Genomic DNA, 22,176 nt, shown 5'->3' with positions numbered 1-22,176 from the left:
ATAAAGTTATCAGAGATCCGTCTTGCACGGCCAGTAGGCTGAGGTTTCAGTGGCATCGACGAAACTTTGAGCAAACGAAGCTTGCAAAAGGTGCCGACCTCATTTTTTTGAAAAAGTCAGCGCAAATAATATGACCACTTCATTCCACAAGAGTAATTCAAAAACAAACTGCATGTGGTTTTTTTTTTCAGTTTTAGAGGTGACGATAGTGTCATTCGTGTCAGGTGTGTCATTCACACTTCCGGTCCTTGAGAACTATGTGACTATGCAAACGTCAATAATAACAATGATAATAACAACAACAATAATAACGATAACAACAATAATAATTATTGTTATTATTATTATTATTATTTATGACAATAATATTATTCATATTAATTAATTGATATTATTGTTGTTATTATTATTTCACGTCCTGTTGCTCTCCATCACTTTCATATTTAAATATGACGGTGTATATACAAATTATATACGTATATATAAAACATAGTGAGGCATTTTCGGTATTCCTGAAAAAACCCTGATATGACCTCCACGGGACAAAATGAAGGCAATTTTAATGTACAGGCATTCATTCTTTTCCACACAACTTTAATTTGGAGCAGAAAAAAATATGTTTGCGTGGCAGTTGTGAAAAGAAAAAATGTTTTTCGAGAGTTTCGGCTCCGATAAATTCCGATGTACTTATTTCTATTAACATACATTCAACAATCTTCAAGCACATCGATTTGCTAATACATCAGAAATATATCCTTTTCCGTTACATCTGCAATAGTCTTTCTAGGCATGAGGCCTAGAAAGACTACTGCCGTTGCAGTATTTGCTTTGGGAATGCTAATAGAGAAGTACAGAGAAGGCCAGAGGGAGCTGCATTGTGTTTTTGTAGACCCAGAAAAAGCATAGGACAGCGTGCCAAGAGAGGAGCTCTGGTGTTGTATGAGGAAATCTGGAGTGGCAGAGAAGTATGTTAGACTGGTGCAGGACATGTATGCTAGGGGTGAGACAGTGGCGAGGTGTGCTGCAGGGGTAACGGAGAAGTTCAAGGTAGAGGTGGGACTCCATCAGGGATCAGCTCTGAGACCCTTCTTGTTCACACTGGTGATGGACAGGCTGACAGATGAGGTTAGACAGGAATCTCCATGGACCATGATGTTTGCAGTTGAGAGCAGAGAACAGGTGGAGGAAAATCTGGAGAGGTGGAGGTATGCGCTGGAAACGAGAGGACTGAAAGTTAGTCACCGCAAGACAGAACATATGTGTGCGAACGAGAGGAACTCGGGTGGAACGGTGAGGCTACGGGGAGTGGAGATCAAGAAGTTGGAGGATTTCAGGTACTTGGGGTCAACAGCCCAGAGCAACGGAGAGTGCGGAAAAGAGGTGAAGAGACAGGTCCAAGCAGGTTGGAATGGGTGGAGAAAAGTGTCAGGGGTGCTATGTGATAGAAGACTACCGGCCAGAATAAAAGGAAAGGTGTACAAGACAGTGGTGAGACCAGCGATGATGTTTGGACTAGACACTGTTCCGATGACCAAAAGACAGCAGGCAGAACTAGAGGTCGCAGAGATGAAGATGTTGAGGTTCTCTTTGGGAGTGACCAGGATGGAGAGGATCAGGAATGAATCTATCAGAGGAACATCACATGTTAGATGTTTTGGAGAGAAGGTCAGAGAAGCCAGACTGAGATGGTTGGGTCACGGACAGAGGAGGGAGAGTGAATATATTGGTAGACGGATGCTGGAATTGCAGCTGCCAGGAAGACCAAAGAGAAGATCTATGGATGTGGTGAGAGAGGACATGAAGTTAACTGGTGTGAGAGAGGAGGATCCAGAGAATAGGGTGAGATGGAAAAGGTTGATTCGCTCTGGCGACCCCTGAAGGGAAAAGCTGAAAGAAGAAGAAGAAGAAGGAGAAGATCCTTTACTATTGAGTATGTAGGACACCCTAGTTTACAGTGTTTTCATTATTACAGATTAGATAAGACAAATAAACCAGACGTGTCCATTTGGAGAAGACAGATTTTTGGCATGATCTATTTTTCCCTGATAAACTGCCCATTCTGTGTGTGACTGAAAAGCCTGCTGGCGGTGCTGGAAGCGAGCTGCATTCCCAAGAAGTCGCCACTGGGATGCGCTCTCAGCCCTCCAGGAAGCGGGTCGGCAGTCACTTGAACTCCCACCCCCACCAGAAAAATCATATTCAGAGGAAAAATTCACAAGCCTGAGCTCAGACAGTTACCTTCGGCAATAGGTTGACAAAAGCGGAGAGGAATGACCTCAAAATGATTCGAGAAAATGATCAAGAAATCTCCAATTGCTGACACACATCATTCGGGTAACAACTTACTAATATGTGTCCATACTGCTGTGACAGATTACCGATTTTGGTTTACTTCTTCTCATTAGAAGCATCTTAGATAAGAATTCATCTGACTTTTCCAAACATTGTGAGAGGTAGGCGCATGGTTTTACAACACATGGGCCGTTTCAATATATAGATGTCAAATGAAAACCAAACTTGGTTTGAAAGTGAGAGAAAAGTCCGTGTTTCGGCAGATTTCTCACCTCACTGTTTCCCCCGTTATTATAGATTCAATGTTTTATTTAAAGCTCCCATAAACGCGGTGTTGGCGGCCGAGCCTGCGCCCCCAATCCTTTCCAAATTCTTCACCTCAACACAAAACAGGAAGCCGATACCCGCTTTCTTTAGAGCCACACACAAAAGCTTACAGTAAACCGACAGAATGATCCATTACATAGCTGACGGCCCTGAGCACTGCGCGCACACACACACACACACACACACACACACCAACCCTCAGAGCTCCTCTACCAGCCTTTACAGATGGTCAATTTAAGATTATGGCTCCTCATAGCTCTATAATTCCCCACAGCCTCATTAAACACAATCTCATCATCAGCACACACATTATTTATTTTTTCCTGGATGTTCATTTAAAAATCACAAATCATATAAACAGTGTGCATGAGACAACTGCCAAAATACCGACTCTTTAATAATCTACATGCTACGTTAATGATATTTTCATCGCTTGTACGCTCTATTTTCGAGCCGCTCGATATTTGCGTGGGCGCTAATTAAAGCTACGTGGGCTGCTATGATGAGGCTCGCGCGCATAATTACGCTTCGTAGTTTGAAGCTCAGACGTTTCTGACTCGGGGGGAGGAAAACAAGAAAACAGCCTCTCGGTTTCATAATGAGATAATCTTATGTCTGTGGGAACTGAGCGAGGGCCACTGTCCGGAGTCCGACACTTTGCAAACTTATAAAGGGGTGTAACGCGTTCGGTCCGAGGGACAACGTTTGCTGTAAAATCTGTCACTATCGGGAAAAAAAAAAAAAAGGGGTTCTTGCGGAAGAGGGTGAACAGATCTCGTGTCTCCGGTTCGTAAAACGGGCGGTTTTTGGTGAATTAAATTTCCAGAGATAAAGTTTCCTTCCGAGAGGAGCTGGAATTAGACGGCTGCTTTGGTTTGGCCGCGTTTCACCGTCTGAATGCGTTCACAGCATGTGGTCACTGTGTGTGTGTGTGTGTGTGTGTGTGTGTGAAACCTGCTGGGCTTATCTCGGCCGTTGTTACATTGTCTTCGCTCTTAACCGGAGCAACACAGTGGAGTGGCACAAATAACCCCCACCCTAAAACCCTTAACAGCTCAAGGCACTTTAGACCAAAAAGAAAAAAAAACCAAAACACTACGGTCTCAGAAACTCGGTTTACATGTGTTTATTTTTCCATGGCACGTTATGATAAATCATTTCATCATACAGTGTCACATTAACCAAAACTACAGATTGGTACAAAATATAAAAATATAAATCGGAGGTTTTGCGGTGTGTCTTCTTTTTTTTTTTTTTTTCTTCTTCTTCTTTTTTTTAACTATTTCATTAGAAGTGTTTGGTGTGAGTGGTATCAGCACCTTTCACAGGAGGGAAAATATGCACAGTAAATCTCTAGCTAAACACAAAAGCATTTAGGAATATCTATCACTCAAAGGTGGCGGCTGCAATATGCAACAAATTCGTTGTGTTTGGAGCCCGCTGTCCTCCGGAGGAAATCGAGCAACAGCGAGTCCAATCACAAAAATGTCAAAAATAAGTTACAAAAGGTGAACCAGTGGTGTGCACGAGACAGTGATGGCCGTGGTCAGTTTAAAACGGAAAAACAACATATTGCACCTTGGACACCTCGTCGAGAAGTTGTTCATGAGTTATGAGGAAAGAATGAGTTGATCCCTTACGAAAAAACAAAATAAATCCAGTTCATACGGACAGCATTCATCATAGGAACAACTAAAACACAGCGAAAACAAAGGGAATGTAAAAATATCGCAAAGCTGTACAATAACGTCCTGGAAGCGAAGGCCTAGCATCTCGGTTCACGTCTGCTCTTTTTCAGCAAAGTAAACCGGCTCTGAAGGATTTGGTGATTTAGGATGACGTTACTGGCCGTCGTCTATGTTGTCGTTGTCGTTGTTGTTGTTGTTTCACAAAACCTTAATGTTATTCTGGTGGATATATAAGATTTATGAAATTCAGTTAAATAGGTCAAACTGACGGATCGAAGCGGAGGCGGAACATTCAAACGTGCTGATTTAGATCGAAGTTAGAAATGACATCCTTCATTGTCAGCTATAAATAGTTGTTGTTGTTGTTTTGTTTTTTTTCCCAACCCAAAAATGTGTTTGCAATTCAGTCGGACGCATCCCACGAGTCGGGGTCCGCGGTCATTTAAGATTTAAAGAATCGCCATGGTAACCACCGAACAGCCCCTGTGAGTGAGTCTGGATGTGTTTATTCTTTAACAGGAAGTGGAAGATTGGGAGCTTTACAAATCGGGAAAGCAATTACAGCTGACTGGCTGCAGATGTTTGTGTGTGAAACAAATGACCACGAGGTTGTTCCACTCGGACGAGAACGGAGTTTTCTGTGCTTTCAGTGACCGGGTTGTGAGCGGAGTATGGTCCAGTGATGAAGAAGGGGCGTTTTGAAACCCCCGTGACGCCGCATTAGCATCCACTTAAAGCATAACAGCACAGTAACTGGGAAGGCTACTCGCTCCAGCCTTAAAACCTGAGCCCAAATATACGGTTTCTATAAACATGTACGATGAAAACGAGATATTCAATGGTGTGTTTCTAAGCTGGTATAAAAAAAAAAGCTACGCTATAAAAATCATTAAAAAAGAAAAAAAAAAAAAAAAGCGAACAAGAAAACAACAAGTCATAAATAAAAGCTATGGCATGTTTCAATGGAGTCATATTCAAGTAATCTTGTTCAAGTCCCTGATACTTAGTGGTTCATGTAAACATCATCAACACAGACACTGAACCTACAATTTATAAGAAGGCAGCAGCAATTCGTATGTACAAAAACTCGGCCGACTCCCGGGCCTCTCTTACGACGCCGGTCCAGTCACATCAGTTCATTTTTAAATCTTTGAAAAGGAGCCGGAGACGCTGAAATCGAAACACACTACGATGAAGCCCGCGGCCGCGGGGAAGCCACGCGAGGGCTCTGCCGCGAGGCTCAACTTTGGAGACAGCGGAGAAAAGATGACCGAGGCGGCGAGGAGAAAAGACAGGAATTAGCCGCGGCGGACTTTCCGCGCGGTGCGGAAAACAAAAGCATTTTCCCAGAGGGGCCCCGTCGGCCCTGACGCGGGCTACAGGTGCGAAAAATCAATATCTGCCGACGTTCGGGACATGAACCGCTTTCTTTTGCCCCGATATTCTTGTTTTTCTTTCCCGGCCGGCTCAACTCCTGCCTTTTTGTTTCTGATTCCGTCTCTTAAAACGGGAGACGTCTCCCCTCAAAAGCCTCAATGTCGATGGAACAGTGATTAAAAAATATGTCGAGCAGCATGATATTCTTATCGCAGACGCTTTACGCTCTGCGTACTTCCACACTTGGCTCAGCCATCACAAAACTGAGAGCAGGCACTGAAGGAGGCGGGCGTCGGATCACGCTGCTGCTTCTTCTTCTTCTTCTTCTTCTTCTTATCGCGTTCACAGTGACGACGGAATCTCGGTCGGATCGGTCGAGGTCACGGCGGTTCCGACGACGCAGGCGTTTTTAAAAGTCACGTCAGCGTGATGACTTCCACGGGGTCCGTCTTTCCTTTGGACCTCTGCTTGCGCTTGAGGCGTCTCTTTGAGAGGGCGGGGGCGCTGGAACCGACGGCGGGCGTTGACGTGTCGACGGAGAGAGAGAGGAGGTCTGCGAGCGGACGCGTGGGGGGAGGAAGTTGGGACGGGAGCGTCGTGGGAGGCTCCCGCGGGGGCTCGCGTTCCCTCTCCGTCTCCTGGCGTCACCTGTCAAAGCAGCCGGCGGTGAAAGCGTGTTGGGTCCCCAGGTAACCCCCTCCGTAGGCCACGCTCAAGCAGTGGTGCGGTTCCGAAGCCAGGGCCATCTGCACGGAAATGGGGCCCTGGAGGGGCAGCGCGCGAGTCCCCGGCTGGAGGCCGGAGGTCAGGGTCGGGTAGGAGGGGAACCCGCCTCCGGCGGTTATGCAAGAGGCTCCGGTCAGCAGGCCCATTCTGTGGCCTTGGAGAAACTCCTGAGACACGTTGACCACGGGTGCCAAGGCCTGGGAGTCGGCCAGGGCTTGCAGCTGCGACAGCGAGGGGGAATGCTGAGACAGGTGGGGGAAGCCGTCGGGCTGAAACAGCAGCTGGGGGGCGGAGGAAGTCGACGACGCCGAGGAGAGCGGCCGCGGCACGGCCGACACCGGGGAAAGGTGGGAGGTCTGGGGCTGAGACTGCAGGGACGACGGGCGGTGGGGAGGGGTGGATTTACTTTTGTTGGCCTCCTTGACGTCATTGTCGTGAGCTCTGTGGAAAGCGGGGACGTTAATGACCGACAGTCGCGAGCGTTAGCCAAAGTCGCGCGATAGGGAAAATACAATCTCGTGTCAGAAGACACGCCTAGAAGTACATCCCAATAGATAAGACTCGACTCCGCGGTCAGTCGGCTTATCCCATGTTGAGGACGGCAAAAATACCGGCGGTCGGTGTGAAGAATTTACAAATTCATTTTTGGACTCGCAAGCCTCTCGCCGGTTTGGTAACATGCACTTGTTTTTTTGATATTTGATCTATTTGAGATATTCAAAGTAAGCCGATTTCAATTTCCTTTCCAAACCAAATTTAACAACTCTAAATGTCTGAAAGAAGTGACGAGGCCTCATGTTCCCGGCAGAGAGCTGCGTTCCTCCGATACAAACCTACGAGCGGTACCTTCTGCTCGCTCTAAGCCATCTCAGGCAAAACTGTTCTCAGTTCTGCTACCTCAGCGGTGGAACAAACTTCCGGAAGCAACAAGACGAGCGTCATCTCTCTCGACCTTCAAGAAACAGGTAAAAACTGTTCTCTTTCGGGACTTTTTCCTGCGCTGATGCCCCAGATCAGGTTAGGCTATGCAGTGTGCGTGTGTGTGTGTGTGTGTGTGTGTGTGTGTGAGACTTACAGTAGCATCAGTTCTATGCACTGGGTGAGGTGGTCCCAGGTGTAGCCGGTGAGCAGATGCAGCGCTGTCGTCCAGCTGGGCGAAATCTGCAAACAAATACGAGACGCCGCCACGCACGCGGCTGCCACCTGGGAGGGTCGGAAACTCAAGAAGGCGTGGTCTGCGGACGACAGTTTCGGATTCTCGATCAGTTTATCGTTCCCTCGATCGGCCAAAACGCGATGGGAACGGCGGCGGCGGCGGCTTCGCTCACCTTGCAGCGAGACCTCCAGGAAGTAATGAGTATATTTGTCCATAAACGCCTTGGTCTTGGAGAGGGAGGACAGAGGCCAGCCGTTGTACAGGTCACCCTCCTGCACGGAGGCATGGAGGTAGTAGTCGATAAAGTGGGCAGGCGTGGGCATGCATAGATTCCAGCCGAAGGTCTCCAGCAGCAAAAGCTCCATTTTTATCAGATCCTTCTTGTTGAGAACCAGGTTCAGGCTGCACATGAAGCCCAGCGAGTTCAGCTGCTCCAGTTTGGGAACCCGGTCCTCTTTCTCCTCAAACTTGCCTTTGGAAATGAGAATTGAGAGCGACGTCGGCACATTAGGCCGAGACATTTTCAACATTTTTTCAACCCGCGCATTTCTGTGACATTCCGCCTTGACCATCGCACAACTGGCTTTTCACTCGATGGTGACAAAGACGCCTCGCAGAGTAGTCGAGTATTGTGTTTTCTTGAATATACAGGAACAATAAAAACAACGCTGTCCGCCGTCAACCATAAGCCCCTATTCGTCCTCTCGCTTTTGGCGAAGAGTACGCCTCCGTCTTCTCGCTGTCCGTGGTCTTTGTCTTCCCGCGCTTCTCAGGGGCTCCATCATGAACGGAGACTTCATCGGTAGTTTGAGCCACACCTGGGCCCGATGTGCTCGTCCATCCCGGCCCCCCTTTCCCCGCCCGCCGTCTGCCCGACACGAGCTCCGGGGAACTTTACCCTTTCCGCTTGCTCAAATTCGTTCGTCTTCATCGTAAAATTAAGATATAGCGCGACACCCCGTGGTTTTGATGAGGGTAAAATAACAGGTCATTCCCGATGTTTGGCGAGGAGCGTGGCCGACATCCATTAAGAGCTTTACTCAAGCCGGAACAAAACAAGCGCAGCCTCCGCATAAACGATCATGTGGAACATCTGGCTATAAACTGAGGATTCGTGCCGACGAGTCTGGAAAGCATCGAAATAAGCGTGGGCAACCGTGTGTCATCTACGGAGGATTACATAAGCTTGGCACTCCCCAAGAAACTCAGCTCGGTGCGGGAGATGTCTCACTCTTGACTCCGGCAGATATTACAGCGGGGCCGTTATGGCGAGCCCCCTCCCAATCCCGAGACAGCCCTGCTTTCCATAGCAACCGTCCCGAGGCCTCACGGGTTTGCGTGACCGACGAAGAGGGATGATTCGGTCTTGAATCAAAGCGTCTCGGAGGCGTTCTTTAAATTCGGGCTTTGAATACGAGTCCGAGGAGACGACCGGGACGCGTGATCCGGGAGTCTCGCAAAACCTTCCACGTTCTTTGAAAATTGACCGGGCTCCTTTAAGTAAAGGCAGACAATAAAAAAAGGCTCCTCCACGGAAAGGACCTCCGCTAGAGTTGTCGAAAGAGTCATTGTCGGTCGCAATTTCAGTGCGCGGGCAGACGTGCGCTTCTAATGTGACAGCGCCTTTCGTTATCACTAAACACGTTAAAATACTGCTGATTTTTCAGCTTTTCCCACTTGCAAAGCATGCGGAGGTCTCTCATGTTTATCACAGGTACTCTTCAACCGTGAGCGACAGGATCGAAAACAGAAAATCCCGAAAAACACATTGTATGATTTTCAAGTCCTTAATTTGCTTTTAATTGCACGACATAAGTATTTGATGCATCAGAAAAACTGAACTTATGAGATGAGACGAGAACAACTCTATTAATCCCCGAGGAAATTGTTGCGCCAGAGTTTCGAGTAAAAAACAGAACAGTGATGGATGATAGTAGAAGGGAGGAAGAATAAGAAATAGAATGAAATGTGAATCGTCTTAACGGTTAGCAGTCGCTACAAAGATTGAAGATTCCCCGCGGCTGAGGGAGGAGGAATTAAAAAGTCTGACAGCCTCAACATTAACATTTGGTGAAGATGCCTTCGTTGGCAATCCCAGAGATCAGATGTTTCCCGTAGTTGTCGGGCAGGTTTGCACACACTGCGGCAGGGATTCCGGCCCACTCCTCCGTACAGATCTTCTTCTTCAGATCCCTCCAAAGATTTTCTACCGGGTTCGGGTCTGAGGACCGGCTAGGCCACTCCGGGACCTGGAGACGCTTCTTACCGAGCCGCTCCTCGGTCGCCCCTGGGTCGGTGTCGTGCCGGAAGACCCGTCCACGACCCGTCTTCGAGGCTCTTACTGCGGGAAGGATGCCGTTGGCCGAGATCTTGCGATACACGGCCCCGGCCATCCTCCGGTCGTCCTGCCCCCTTCGCAGAAAAGCATCCCCAAAGAATGACGTTTCCACCTCCGTGCTTCGAGCACGGGACGGCGCTCTTGGGATTGTACTCGTCCTTCTTCTTCGTCCAAACACAGCGAGTGGAGTTTACACTAAAGAACTCTATTTTTGTCTTCTTCCATTCCTCTTCCGGATCATCCAGAGGGTCATCGGCAAACCTGAGACGGGCCTGGACATGCGCCGGCTCGGGCGCCGCAGGATTTTAACCCATGACGACGCACGGCGCCACCGACGGTTTCCTTTAAGACCGCGGTCCCGGCTCTCTTCGGGTCACGGACCAGGTCCAGCCGTGGCGTTCCGGGCTGATCCCTCACCTTCCTCATGGTCACTGATGCCCTGCGAGGTGAGATCTCGCATGGAGCCCCAGACTTGAACTTCTTCCGTTTTCAAATCCTCGTGCCAAAACTTGTTGCCTTCTGGCCAAGCTGCTTGCCTATTGTCCTGTAGCCCATCCCGGCCTGGCGCAGGTCGACAGTTTCATCCCCGTTGTTCATCCCACAGTTCTCTGGTCTTGGAGGTTGGATTTTGTTCGATTGAGTCTGCGGACAGGCGCCTTTTATACAGGTAAGGAGTAAAAACTGGTGCAGTTACTCCAGGAGAACATGAGGGCTTCTTAAAGAAGAACTCGAGGGTCTGCGAGAGCCGCAATTCTGTTTTTCTGATGTATCATATACAAATGTCATGCAATAGAAAGCAAAGGAATGACTTAAAAATCATACCACGTGTTTTTTTTTTTTTATCATTTTTGTTTGAGATCCCGTCACTTCCTATGATAAAAATGAGTTCGCAAGCGGGAAAAGCAGTGTATCAAATACTTGTTCCCCGCTGTAGCTGGAACAAACACGGCACAGAATACAGGTCTTTGTTGGACCACGTCGGCCTCGTCTGCGGGAGCAGAATGCCTTCCTTCCAAGTGCGAGTTTTACCGCTGAGGTCGTGACCTACCATTAGGCGGGGCAGGGAAAAGGGGGTATGGATGGGGGGGGGGGCAGCCCAACTGGTCCGAGGGGTAATTAGCAGGGAGGCAGTAATGGCGTCTCTTCACCAGAACAGGAAGCCCGGCGAAACAGAGCTGTTTACGCCCTCCGACGCTCGTTCCGCCGCTCCGTCCACACACGCCCCATTCTCTCGCCCTCATATCCTCTGAATCCATGACCGTTTTCCGCTACGAGACTCTTACGTCCGCACAGACACCGCCGTAAAGAAAAAAAAGCCATCGGTAGCCCCAATCTCCACTCTTTGATCCTTTAAACGCAGACGGAGTTCAAGACGCTCTCCCCGACGACTACCCGCACGCGGAAAATAAGGATCGTGGAAAAAAAAATCCGGGAAAGCGACGAATGAGCCACTTCGCCGAAACCCCTGGCGGACAAAAACACGCTTCGACTGACGGTGAGAAGAAACTCAGTCCGGCACACATTGCGGCTCGCTAAGAGAAAGGTCTTGTTTCATTGTAACGCGCAGAAGAGCCGTCGGTCACAGGGGAAAAAAGAAAAACGGTAGGGGAGGGAGGACTTGATGTTATTGGTTCTGCTTTTTCTGTCACACAATGCAACGTCATCAATCAACATGGGGGCACTTGTCAGTGAAATTTAAAAGCACTCATTTGGCTTCAAATTGGGATTATCGACAGCGGTGAACGCGTTTTGATGAATTGCTTTTTGTCAAAAGCATTGAAGTCAAATTCTGTGTGTCTCTATAAGGAGGGCATTTACCCGTGATATTGAAATGACTCGTTTTTACCGGCATCAATGACTAAAAACAAACAAACAAAAAAGTGTCCATCGAGATATTTTCGTCGTTGGAAAACGATCGGGTCATTTACCCGCCGATTACGTCTTTACGTCAAATAAATACAATTTACAAAACAGCTGCAAATATGTTTTCTGTAAATCGGGTAATTGGCGGGAAAAAAAAAAAAAAAAAAAAATTGAAATGATCAAGATGTAGACTTTTTCAATTAGTCTCATCCCGTAAAAAAAAAAAAGACACCTTTAAGTATGTGCTATTAAAAATTAGAGATGTGAGTTCCCGCTAAAATGCAGCGCTACACAATCCTCCCTTTCAAAGGAGCAATAAAAGTCACTATCTGATGACTACTCCTTGACCGCGTACCTCCCGAACAGAACGGTTAAATAACCCAATAATTCCATCATCCCTCATCCAGTCTTCAATAGAGACGGCGCATTCCTCTCCTCTTATTGCAGCCTACCTGGAATGCAGGCGGTCAAGTGACGGTGCCATAAAGCCAGCAAGCAGGCCCTCGCCCGGGCTTTCTTGTGGCCGTTCGCAGGTGATGGCGGGGATGAGAAAATGTTGGCTATATAGAGGTTGTGGGCGAGGGAGAAGTAATGCCAGGATGCAGAAACTCCACCCATGTGTGCTGGTAGCGGGGAGGGATCGACAGCGAGGGTAGTTGGAAATTTGAGAGCTGTGGTCTTGAACACGGTGAGTAGGTCCTGTCGGTCATGCGTGTTGTTTTCAGCTACGTTAAGGGAGCCACAAACATTTTGACGGTGAAGTAAGCAAAGTATTTTTAGCACCCTTTTTTTTCCCTCCCTGCCTCTCTCCTACGTTTCCTCTTTGTCTTGACGGCCATAAAGGAATTTCCTCCGCTGTGACTCCTCTTGCTTCCCGATTCATCCTCCACTCGGAACCGGTCCCGACTCAGCGACGTTGCCGCCGCCGCCGGCCCTGGCGGCTCACACAATGTAGGGCCAAAGTGAACCTTGACCCCAGATGCTAATGCCTAAGTGACCTGGGGGAGCTATGAAACCCAGTAGTGTGTGTGAGAGAGAGGCTTGGCGTTAGCCATGGATCAAGACTTGAGACTTTGAGGAGTTTCAGTTCATCAACGACTTTCCTGTGACAAAAGCGTCCGATAATACTGAGAAAAGCATTTCGCGTCGATCCGTTCGTGGCTATTTCGTTCGTCGGAAGACGACGGTCGGCCGTTGAGTCGGAATTGCGACTGAATTCCCAGAGAGGGACGAAGGGGGGAACCGGGCTCCGTAATAATCCGTATTTCAGGGCCCCCCCCGCCGAGAGGTTCGCTTCTTACATGTCCAGTTTTGCGTGCCGCCGCCGCCGCCGCCTCTCGCTGGCTTTCTACTCTGTTTAACATCAGCCTTTGAAGCGGCGCTCGGCTCGTTTCCCAACCCCCAGGTATGCGGCCCGGCTTTTACTGGTTGCCCCGTCCCGAGACCGACTCTCCCACCCTCGCTGTCGTCCTGACAAGGTGAGAGGACGGAGAGGAAACAGAGACGTCGGCAAAAGGTAAGAGGATACCGCCAGAGCCCGGTCTTTAAAATGATGTGGCGGTAATGGAATGCCTTGTAAATAGGAAACTCTTTAAAGACTACAATGTTGCTCCTAATTAGGAGAAAGGGGTGGGGGGGGTAAAAAAAAAAAAAAAAAAAAGAAATCAATAGCTTTATCACAAGGTTGCTACAGCAACCACTGTGTCATTTAGTGATGTTAGCTTAAAGCAAGACTCCGGCACACACACACACACACACACACCAAATACATGCTTGCACACACACACACACACACACGGTCTCTCCTCCCCTCCCCCTCTCTGGGAAGGGTCTGGCTGCCTGGCGGTCCCGCTTGCATTGACAGGCTTTTGTTTGAGGCCTGACTCGGAGAGCATATGGCAGGTGCCCCTCAGCACACAGTTCCTCCCCGCCCCCGGGGCTCCGAGGCCCGCTGCAGTCAATATGACCCAGCATCTTGTGTGTTACACTGAACGCTCTTCTCAAAAGCCAAACGGAGCTCGCCATTAAAACGGCGCTGTTCAAATACGGGATGAAACCCGAGGGGATCTGGAATATCTGATGTTTAAACAGACACGTCCGGGATATCATACATCAAAACAAACAACAACAAAAAAAGAGAATTATTCGAATTCCGATATCAAGGGTCGACATCCGTCGGGGAGACGGACACTGTCGAGCAGCTCAAGAGAAACTTGGGGTTGTAGCCTTCTCAGACGGTATTCTGGGAGGTTTATGAAACGCATATCCAAGCTAAATACGGAATAAAATGAGAAGGGGGCTCAGTTCTTCTTCGAAAAGGCATTTCATAAATGCCTAAAAGTCAATCCAGTCCATTCAAAGTGTTAATCCCTGTGGATTTAAAAACCTGACCATAATGTTTCTCCTGCAAAAGAATTAGTGCTCATCCATTAAAAAACATGCACACAAAGCACCCTTACACACACACACACACACACACACACACGTGTAACTGGATTAAGCAATGACTGCTGAGAGGCACAAAAGAGGTGGCAATTAATTAACCGGGTGTGGAAGCTGGTGCATTTTTAAGAAAGACAATCTATGTGACTGTCAAAGGCATGCAGGGGGACTTGGGAATGCTGTTCAATAACTAGGCCAGATTCCAAAGCACCTCAGGACAGATAAAAACCAAAGACAACTTTGAATCAAACACCCTTTCAAGCCTCCATCAATCATGACTTAGACTCTCTGGAGTCCCAGAGGAGTTGGATAAAGTAGAGCTAAGAGGAAAGTCGGAATAAAAAGAAAAAAACACACACACACACACACACACACATACAATCAAAAGATTAAATAAAAAGCTTATTAATCCATTAGAAAGTAAAGGAATAACCCGTGTCCAGATTGGGTGCCAACATTAATATCATTCTGTGAGCAAACTCTCAAAGCTATTCTTGTATTCTCATGGGATTGCTTTTAAATAAATCCTCTTTCAAGTCTCATTCTAATTTATCCCACCACAGAGACTAATTGCAAAGATGGCTTGAGCATCATTACATGTGGACACACCAACGTACACGGCGCCCTCCCGAGCGGGCGGGCGGGCGGGCCCTGTTCCAGGCTTCCACTCTGACACCATCATTAGTCTAATTACCCATAATGCAAAGGACTCCATTAAGGCGCTGAAAAACCTCACGAGTCTGTTCGTCCCCTAAAAGACACGGTGACATATAGAAGTACAACGACCTGCAGCGGGCACTGGCAGAGCGGGAAGGACGAAGGAATCTCGCTCGCTTCTATCGGTACATCCGAGTGTCCTGAAGAGTCGCCGTCCCAGCAGAACGCAAGAAGATGAGACGTTCAAAACAAACAAACGACGTGAGCATTACTCTAAATGTGCACGGGAGGAGACTGGGGGCGCAAACCCCGGAGTTATCCTCCGGTTTCCGTCGGGAAATCGCTCTCGACAACGCCGCCGATCAAAATACGAGGCTCTCGTTCGGCTCCCGCCCCTGAACCGTGTCCATAGTAACCGGTTTCATGCTCACTAGACCTTGAATTACAAGTCTCGAGTAATTCTGTCTTTTTGAAACAAAAAAGTACTCCAACAGGAGGGATGATTTTCTCCTCCAGGTAAATGGACGACACAACCGGTGACTGACCAGTAGCAGTGACACCATCTTGAAATAATCTGCAATTTATGTGACGGTGACAATAAGGGAATCCCATCTATTAGCATAATAATCAAACATGCAGAAATGTAGGCTGTTGCTAAATAATTCTCTATGTTCCGGCGCTACAAATATTATCATACAGATAAGCTTTGTGGCAAGGTAAGCAAATGAAAGGCCCCGGTAGCCAAATCATTTCCTGGATTTGAACACGGTCGGAAAAATGTGCACATGGGAAAAATAAAAGCGGTCATAGACGATTCGCGTTCGCCTAAGAAGACGACATCCGTCGGCAGGATCATCGGTCGATTTGGGGCGCGCGAGCGGGGATCGCGAGTGAGATTAGTGGACAAGAAAACATGGCGACGTGAGCAGGGGAAATGATAATCCCCGCTTTACAACTCCAATAAAAGCACACGTGAACAGTGGAGCTAAAACAAATGCACGTCGGGACTAAAGAAAGAATCACTACTATGAAGAGAAGAACTAACACCTTTAGAGCTTTGGTAAGAGGAGGACATTTTGACATTTTGTTGTGTGCGGTGCGGGCTCGTCTGCGGATGACTGCACGGGGCCTAAATACCTTCCCAGACATATGATTACAGGCCGGTTCAAAGACAATGCATAAAGTCTCACGGACAGGAATATCACCTCCGAGGCTCGGACCAGTTCTCTCCTAAATACAATGGCTCTTTTTTTGGCCAAAACAACGGGGGCCTTACACCTGACAGAAACTTGTGTTACAAGGTGGCGCATTGCGGAGCCCAAAGGAAAAATACGTCCCTTCGTCGAAATTCAAAAGAGCCCGTGGGGCTCCGTCGGTCGTCTCATCCGCGAGCGTGTTCCCATTGACGTGAATTTATAGGTCTGCTCGTGTTACAGAAGTTGCGGAAACCCGACGGCTCATACGTTAGCGCGTCAAACCCCGTTGAAAGGCGTGCCAGTGACCGCCAGCCTCCGCGCACGTTGCATCTGAGAAGCTAAGGCGGTTGGACTTCAAGATATGTCGAGATTACCTTAATTATTATCAAGTTTGAGTCACCTTCAGGACTTGGGAAGCACCCTCTGCAAAGTGACAAATTAAGACTTTTGTGTCTTGGGATACCCGTCTGTCTGGTCTCAAATACCTCTTTTAGGCAAAATACCCGCAATATTATGATCAGAGATAAGTACTCGTACAGAAGAAGACGGGAGGCTTACTAGCTAGGAGCAAACAGGAGAGGGCGATGACGTAGAGCTGCTTGACGGCCACGTCATAGTGATCCATGAACAAGTCCAACAAGTAGACGGCCAAGTGACGTGCGGTGGGACAAAGCTGGTAGCGGTTACTCAGGATGGCCAACAAGTCCGCAAAGTACCGCCGCATCCCTATCTGTGGAGAATGAGCCCGGTAGACGGGTAACTTCAGCTCCTAGAGGGGGGGGAAGAAAAGGAGGAGAGACCACGTCAGTGATGCCTGGACAGGAAGCACGGTGGGGAGACTTTGCGGAGGATTGCAACTTTTATGCACGAATGACAACGTTACAAATCATTCACAATTCCCACCCCGAAACAATCATGAGAATGACGGTAAACCGTGCGCGTCTCCTGCTGACCGGACACCGGATAGAGCCAGACGCTCTGTAAAAAAAAGCATACGGCGGGTAAACCTCCTTTCACTGGCGACGAATCTCGATCACCCCACAGCCCATCCCAATTTCATTTCCATCTCCTTGGCTGGAGAAAACAGGAGCTAATGTGGGTCACCGAAGGGGTGCCTGGTTGTAGGACTGTGGCTGCCTGTCTGGTTGGGGTGAGTGTGTGTGTGTGTGTGTGTGTGTGTGTGTGCGGGGGGAGGGGGGCCGTGGTTTCTCCAGCGGAGGGTTGAGTAGTAGATAGGATTAGGTTTCGCCCCTAGTACACCTCCTATTCATGTTCTATTAGCTGCATGTGTTTCAAAGTGGAGGAAGATACTCCGGGGCATTAGCACTGAATCGGCCTCGGGTATCTCCCAATCAGCCACATGAAACCGGGGGGGCACGGGGGCTCCAGAGCGTTCCCCCGGTTTGGGCGACACACACATTTTACGCCACGCAAACTATTTAAGCCCCTCACAGCAGAAGCCGTCGTCGTTTTTGACTGGACTTCACTCCCGCTGAATTGAGAGGTAAAACACCAGAATTTGATATGGATTTAATAGGAGACTGAGGATGGGCGGATTCATCTTCTTACGTAAAAATCATGAAAGCTTGGACATGCGGTAAGAAATACACGGAAATCATAGAAGTGTCGTCGTTCGGGCAGGGAAATACTCTGTGACCACCAAACTGCCTTTGCGAGGGAGGGCGAAGATTTTATTATTTCTCAACTAAATTAAAACACACAGCGACACTTCAATGGAATCCAGAAATAAACAGCCCCCTCCCAAATCCTTACTTACCCCAGCCCCCCAACCCCCGAACCCCCGAACCCCCCACTCCCCCTTTGTGCCACAATCAGCCATACCAACTCGGGCTCCCCAAACTCTCCTCCCACAGCTTCAACCCCTGCCTCTGGTCCATCTGTCTGTCTGGGGGTACAAGGGCAGCAGGAGAATCGGGGTTGATGTGGAGGTGGGGGGGTAATACTGGAGTCTGAAGGGCTCTGGGTGGAGAGGTGCCTTTGTGGGGGATCCGCACCGTAATTAAGGATTCCACAGCTGCCTCTGCCTGATTTGCATGTCTGATAATTTGCCACATGCTTCACACCAGCAGTATCTCCCACATCAGGGCATTAACGCTGCAGCAAACGTCATTAAGGCTGGATGAGACTGTGGGGGAGCAGGCATCGTGCAGGAAATCCGATCGCACACCTCTGCTCCGATATCCGCGCTTCTCTGCATTGTAATGATTACACATTTCAAATAGAAACACGGCAATTTGCCCTCCTATTTTATCCTTTATTTTCTCACACCCCACGACAAGCATGTTAATTAAGAGCGAAGCTCCTCGCGGCGAGCAGAGGAAGCGACCCGCCTCGATACTTTGTCAACGACAAAATGCCGAAAAATAGATCCGTTGCAATTTCCCGGAGCCCAAGGTGACTCCGCCGACGGCTCCTTCATCTGCCGAGCCGGCTCAAGATTTAAGAAGTGCCGGGCGATAAAAAGAATAATGATAAATAAATGAAATGAACAGAACAAGCAAAGGTTTTTTTTTGAGTTACATCTAATAATGCCGTCTCATCAAATCAATGACGCCGTCGCTCTCGATCAAAGTAAGACATTCACGCTCTTTCTTCTCACGCTGAGATGACCTATTTTAGGACACTTAAAAGTACATTTTTCAGGAAAACCAATTTGCCTTTTGAATAAAAACGCTCCTAGATGTATTGACAGTGATACTATCTGGTCATTGGTAAGCTATGCGAGGACAGATATGGGTGAACTTACCGTGCCTGTGTTTGCAAGGTGTTTCAGGTTATTCAAATGGTTTATTGTCACAACAGAGTCGGCCTGTACCACGAGTATGTAACGGCCGAATCGGCAAACGCGACTACAGGCAAAAATGTGAGTCTTTAGCTGAGCGTTGAGGCTTTCGGCGCTGAAAAAAAATGCATAGGATCGTTCAACGTGTTGAAATAGTGACACAATTAAAACACAACACGTTTGCCGTGGCAACTACTTTGCTGAGAAATTAGTTTTCGCGATACACCACCTGTAGCGTGCTGTGAACTACCGCGACCGATCAGTTTGTTGGTCGGACTGGTGTTTCTACCAAAAACATAATTCCTCTTTTGTGTTCCGGAAGATTCAGATCACTTTGCTCAGTTCTCGTAGTTAAAACATGCGACAGGCCCTCTCTGTCGTTTGGTCCGCGGCAAATTATACATTTTCAGCCCTGCATTTACACCAAATACCTCACTCTGACGCGTCCATAATAAATAAACCATGTCAAACTTTGTGGAATGGTATGCCTCATTATGAAACTAATCTGACTCCCGCTCGGACACACAGGCAGTCATTTTTTACACTCACACAAACACACACACACACACACCTCTTATACTCTCTGGCACCCAGTATCTGAAACCTGATGTGTATTTTTCTCCCTCAGTGCAAAGCTGGCATGAGCTCCCCAGATCCCGGCTAGGAGATGCCAGTCATGTGACAGATGTCTCCATTAAAATGACACAAGGGAAGAAATATGATCACGCTTAGGTTAATTAAGACATTCTCAATTAATTAGCCTAAATTCCTCCATGTAATCTCATTTAGATCACTTACATAGACAAGTGCACCACGTAATTATATCTTCCTTCCTACGTCTGACCAGAAAACCTAACGTGCAAAAATGCTCGATGTCAAAGTACACATGCCTGCTGGCGCCGGCTTGTTTTTGCATCTGCGAAAAATTACTTCACGGCTTATTCCCACCCATGATTTGCAATGAATCCATAATCTGCTTTTCAGGAAAAAAAAAAAACAAAAAAAACATTAAGAGCAAGAAAAGCTGTTAGGTAGAAGGGGAAAAAAAAAACATGCTCGGCCAAGTGATAATTAGTACGAATAGATTCTGATGTTTTGCATTTACCGCTCCCCGGCCGAGAGCGAACAAATCGATAAAACGTCAAATAATAATTAGACGACGGACGCAGTGTTTCTCGTCTGGAGAAGGACAGAGTCGTGCACCCATGGAAGGCTCACCTTGATGCGGAGGGACTGATGGATGTCTGCAGCTAGCTGTCCTTTCCACCATTGCAACTCTCTCTCCATTTTTTCCCATCCAGAGGAGACTTCCAGAACCTTGCTTTACCTGCTGGGAGGAAGAGAAAGTTCAAAGTTCCCGATGAACTGCAAGCTGTGCGCATAGCTTTGTAACATTATTTTAACCCTTGTGTTGTCCAAAGTGACCCACTACCATGTTTAGCTGTAGAAAAAACCGCCTTAACCTTCAAATTTTATGACCCACTAATTAGAAAAAGTGATATTTCTTTTTTGTTTATGTTTCCATGTGGGCTGTACACCACTGGGGTACAAAGATTGTCTTATGGGTCATTTTTGACCTGTAGGACAAGGGGAGTAAACACAATGTAAAGATCGCACAAGGGTTAAACTTGTCATACTACAAAAAGAATAGTGGGGATGCGGGGGAAGGTGATCTCCTTGGATGTGAGCAATTAAGTTTTGGTTTTTTTTTTTCAAGTTTGCAACTTGAAAAAAAACAAAACAACACAAAAATCCATCCAGCATTTCGGATAAAGTTGTTTTTTTTTTTTGCTACCATTTTTCCCCCCTCCGCTGGATCAATTTAAATGCCACCTCGACCACGCTGCGGGTGAAAATGAATCAAAAGGGCCCTTTCAGCGATGCCGTTTTTTTTTTTTCCGATCCAGTTGTGAATGGATGAGGATGATGAGGAGGATGAGGAAGGAGAGGAAGGGGGATCGAAGCCGCACCGTGAGGCGTTCACGGCCGCTTTGCACCACGAGACGGCTGCGCAACTTCACTGACCACCGACACACTCGGCTAAAAGAAATCAAAATAAAGCACTACAACCACGAGCCCGCGGTAAGGCGGAACAAACTGACGAGGGGATTTGGGATTTCTCTCCCGGGACGAGAAGCCGGGGAACTTTTAGGTGCGGGTGTTCGTTTCCGTGCCACTCACCGCTCCGACGGGAATGCCCCCCAGACCCCTTTGTCTCAGTCCGACATCCTGGAGGAGACAAGTCCTCCGCGCCTCAACTTTGGCCGAGCCTTCCCTCTGTCGGCTGCCAAAAAAACCCGAGTTCCGCTCTTCTGACAAGTTCACGCGGCGGGTACTGACGTCTACTCAAAGCGACCGACGTTCCCCCGTAAGGTTTTCCCCGAAGTGTTGACACTTTTGCGGCCGGTCCTCTTCCGACGGCGTCTCTCCGGTGGCTCCGTTCTAACAAAGTCGCCTCCTCGGCTGCACCAGCTGCTGCTGTTGCGGTGCGAGGCTCGTGCGCTCGACGTGAACGTCTCCTCCCCCAAGCTGGGAGTTGTAGTTTTTTTTCGGATGCTCACGTCACGCCTACAAAGACCACACACGCAACACGCTATCCAATCCAATCTATCATATCATAGCATATACTTGATTTTCAACATTAAAAGCCAATTCATTATATCATATTATATATTTAATAAAGGAATGTCCCCTAAGGAGATCAATAAATCATATCTTATCTTATCCTATCTTAGTTTACTATAATATAATATCATGTCATGTCATATCATATTACATTACATATCATACATTTGAATTTTAAAGTTTAAAGTGTATTCAATTTAACCATGTATTCAATTAACCCTCTAAAATTACTATGGAATTCAAAGGTTTTATATTATATTATATTATATTATATTATATTATATTATATTATATTATATTATATTATATTATATTATATTATATATTTAATAAAGGAATGTCCCCTAAGGGGATCAATAAAGTATATCTTATCTTATCCTATCTTAGTTTACTATAATATGATATCATGTCATGTCATATCATATTATATTACATATCATACATTTGAATTTCAAAGTTTAAAGTGTATCCAATTTAACAATGTAATCAATTAACCTTCTAAAATTACTATGGAATTCAAAGGAATTATATTATATTATATTATATTATATTATATTATATTATATTATATTATAAGATTAACAACTAATTATTTTTTAATAATGATAATCAATCTTATATAATAGAATGCCATTGAATGATATAATTAAATAATATAATTAAATAATAATATTCTTTGATCATAA

General features: G+C 47.1%; 1 protein-coding gene across 3 annotated transcripts; it reads right to left on the bottom strand.

The window, feature by feature from the left end:
• Positions 1-1,708: 1,708 nt before the first annotated feature.
• On the bottom strand, positions 1,709-21,326 carry ccnjl (cyclin J-like). 3 transcript variants are annotated; one of them, XM_086158422.1, is made up of 6 exons: positions 21,047-21,326; positions 20,084-20,192; positions 16,621-16,831; positions 7,739-8,038; positions 7,486-7,645; positions 1,709-6,851 (listed from the first exon to the last, which is right to left on the bottom strand). In XM_086158422.1, the coding sequence occupies exons 2-6, from the start codon at positions 20,150-20,152 to the stop codon at positions 6,329-6,331; spliced, it is 1,263 nt and encodes a 420-aa protein (XP_086014548.1). In that variant the 5' UTR covers positions 20,153-20,192; positions 21,047-21,326; the 3' UTR covers positions 1,709-6,328. The 3 variants fall into 3 exon arrangements, with proteins under 3 accessions (XP_086014548.1, XP_086014550.1, XP_086014551.1); XM_086158424.1 differs by having other exon boundaries at positions 20,084-20,195; positions 21,047-21,295; XM_086158425.1 differs by having other exon boundaries at positions 21,206-21,258.
• Between the last annotated feature and the right edge of the window lie 850 nt (positions 21,327-22,176).

This window comes from Fistularia commersonii, chromosome 13, assembly GCF_037954325.1.
Source record: "Fistularia commersonii isolate RoL2024-O1a breed Wild chromosome 13, RoL_Fcom_v1.0, whole genome shotgun sequence".
Lineage (NCBI taxonomy): Eukaryota > Metazoa > Chordata > Actinopteri > Syngnathiformes > Fistulariidae > Fistularia > Fistularia commersonii.
The sequence above is the reverse complement of the archived record's forward strand: the minus strand, read 5'-3'. Positions and strand labels throughout refer to the sequence as shown.

Coding starts and splice junctions, on each gene's coding strand:
- ccnjl (XM_086158422.1), bottom strand. CDS start 20,152: ATGGAGAGAGAGTTGCAATGGTGGAAAGGACAGCTAGCTGCAGACATC. Junction 16,832..20,083: donor ATCAGTCCCTCCGCATCAAG/GTGAGCCTTCCA, acceptor CCCCCCCTCTAG/GAGCTGAAGTTACCCGTCTA. Junction 6,852..7,485: donor TGCATAGAACTGATGCTACT/GTAAGTCTCACA, acceptor CGCTTTCCACAG/AGCTCACGACAATGACGTCA.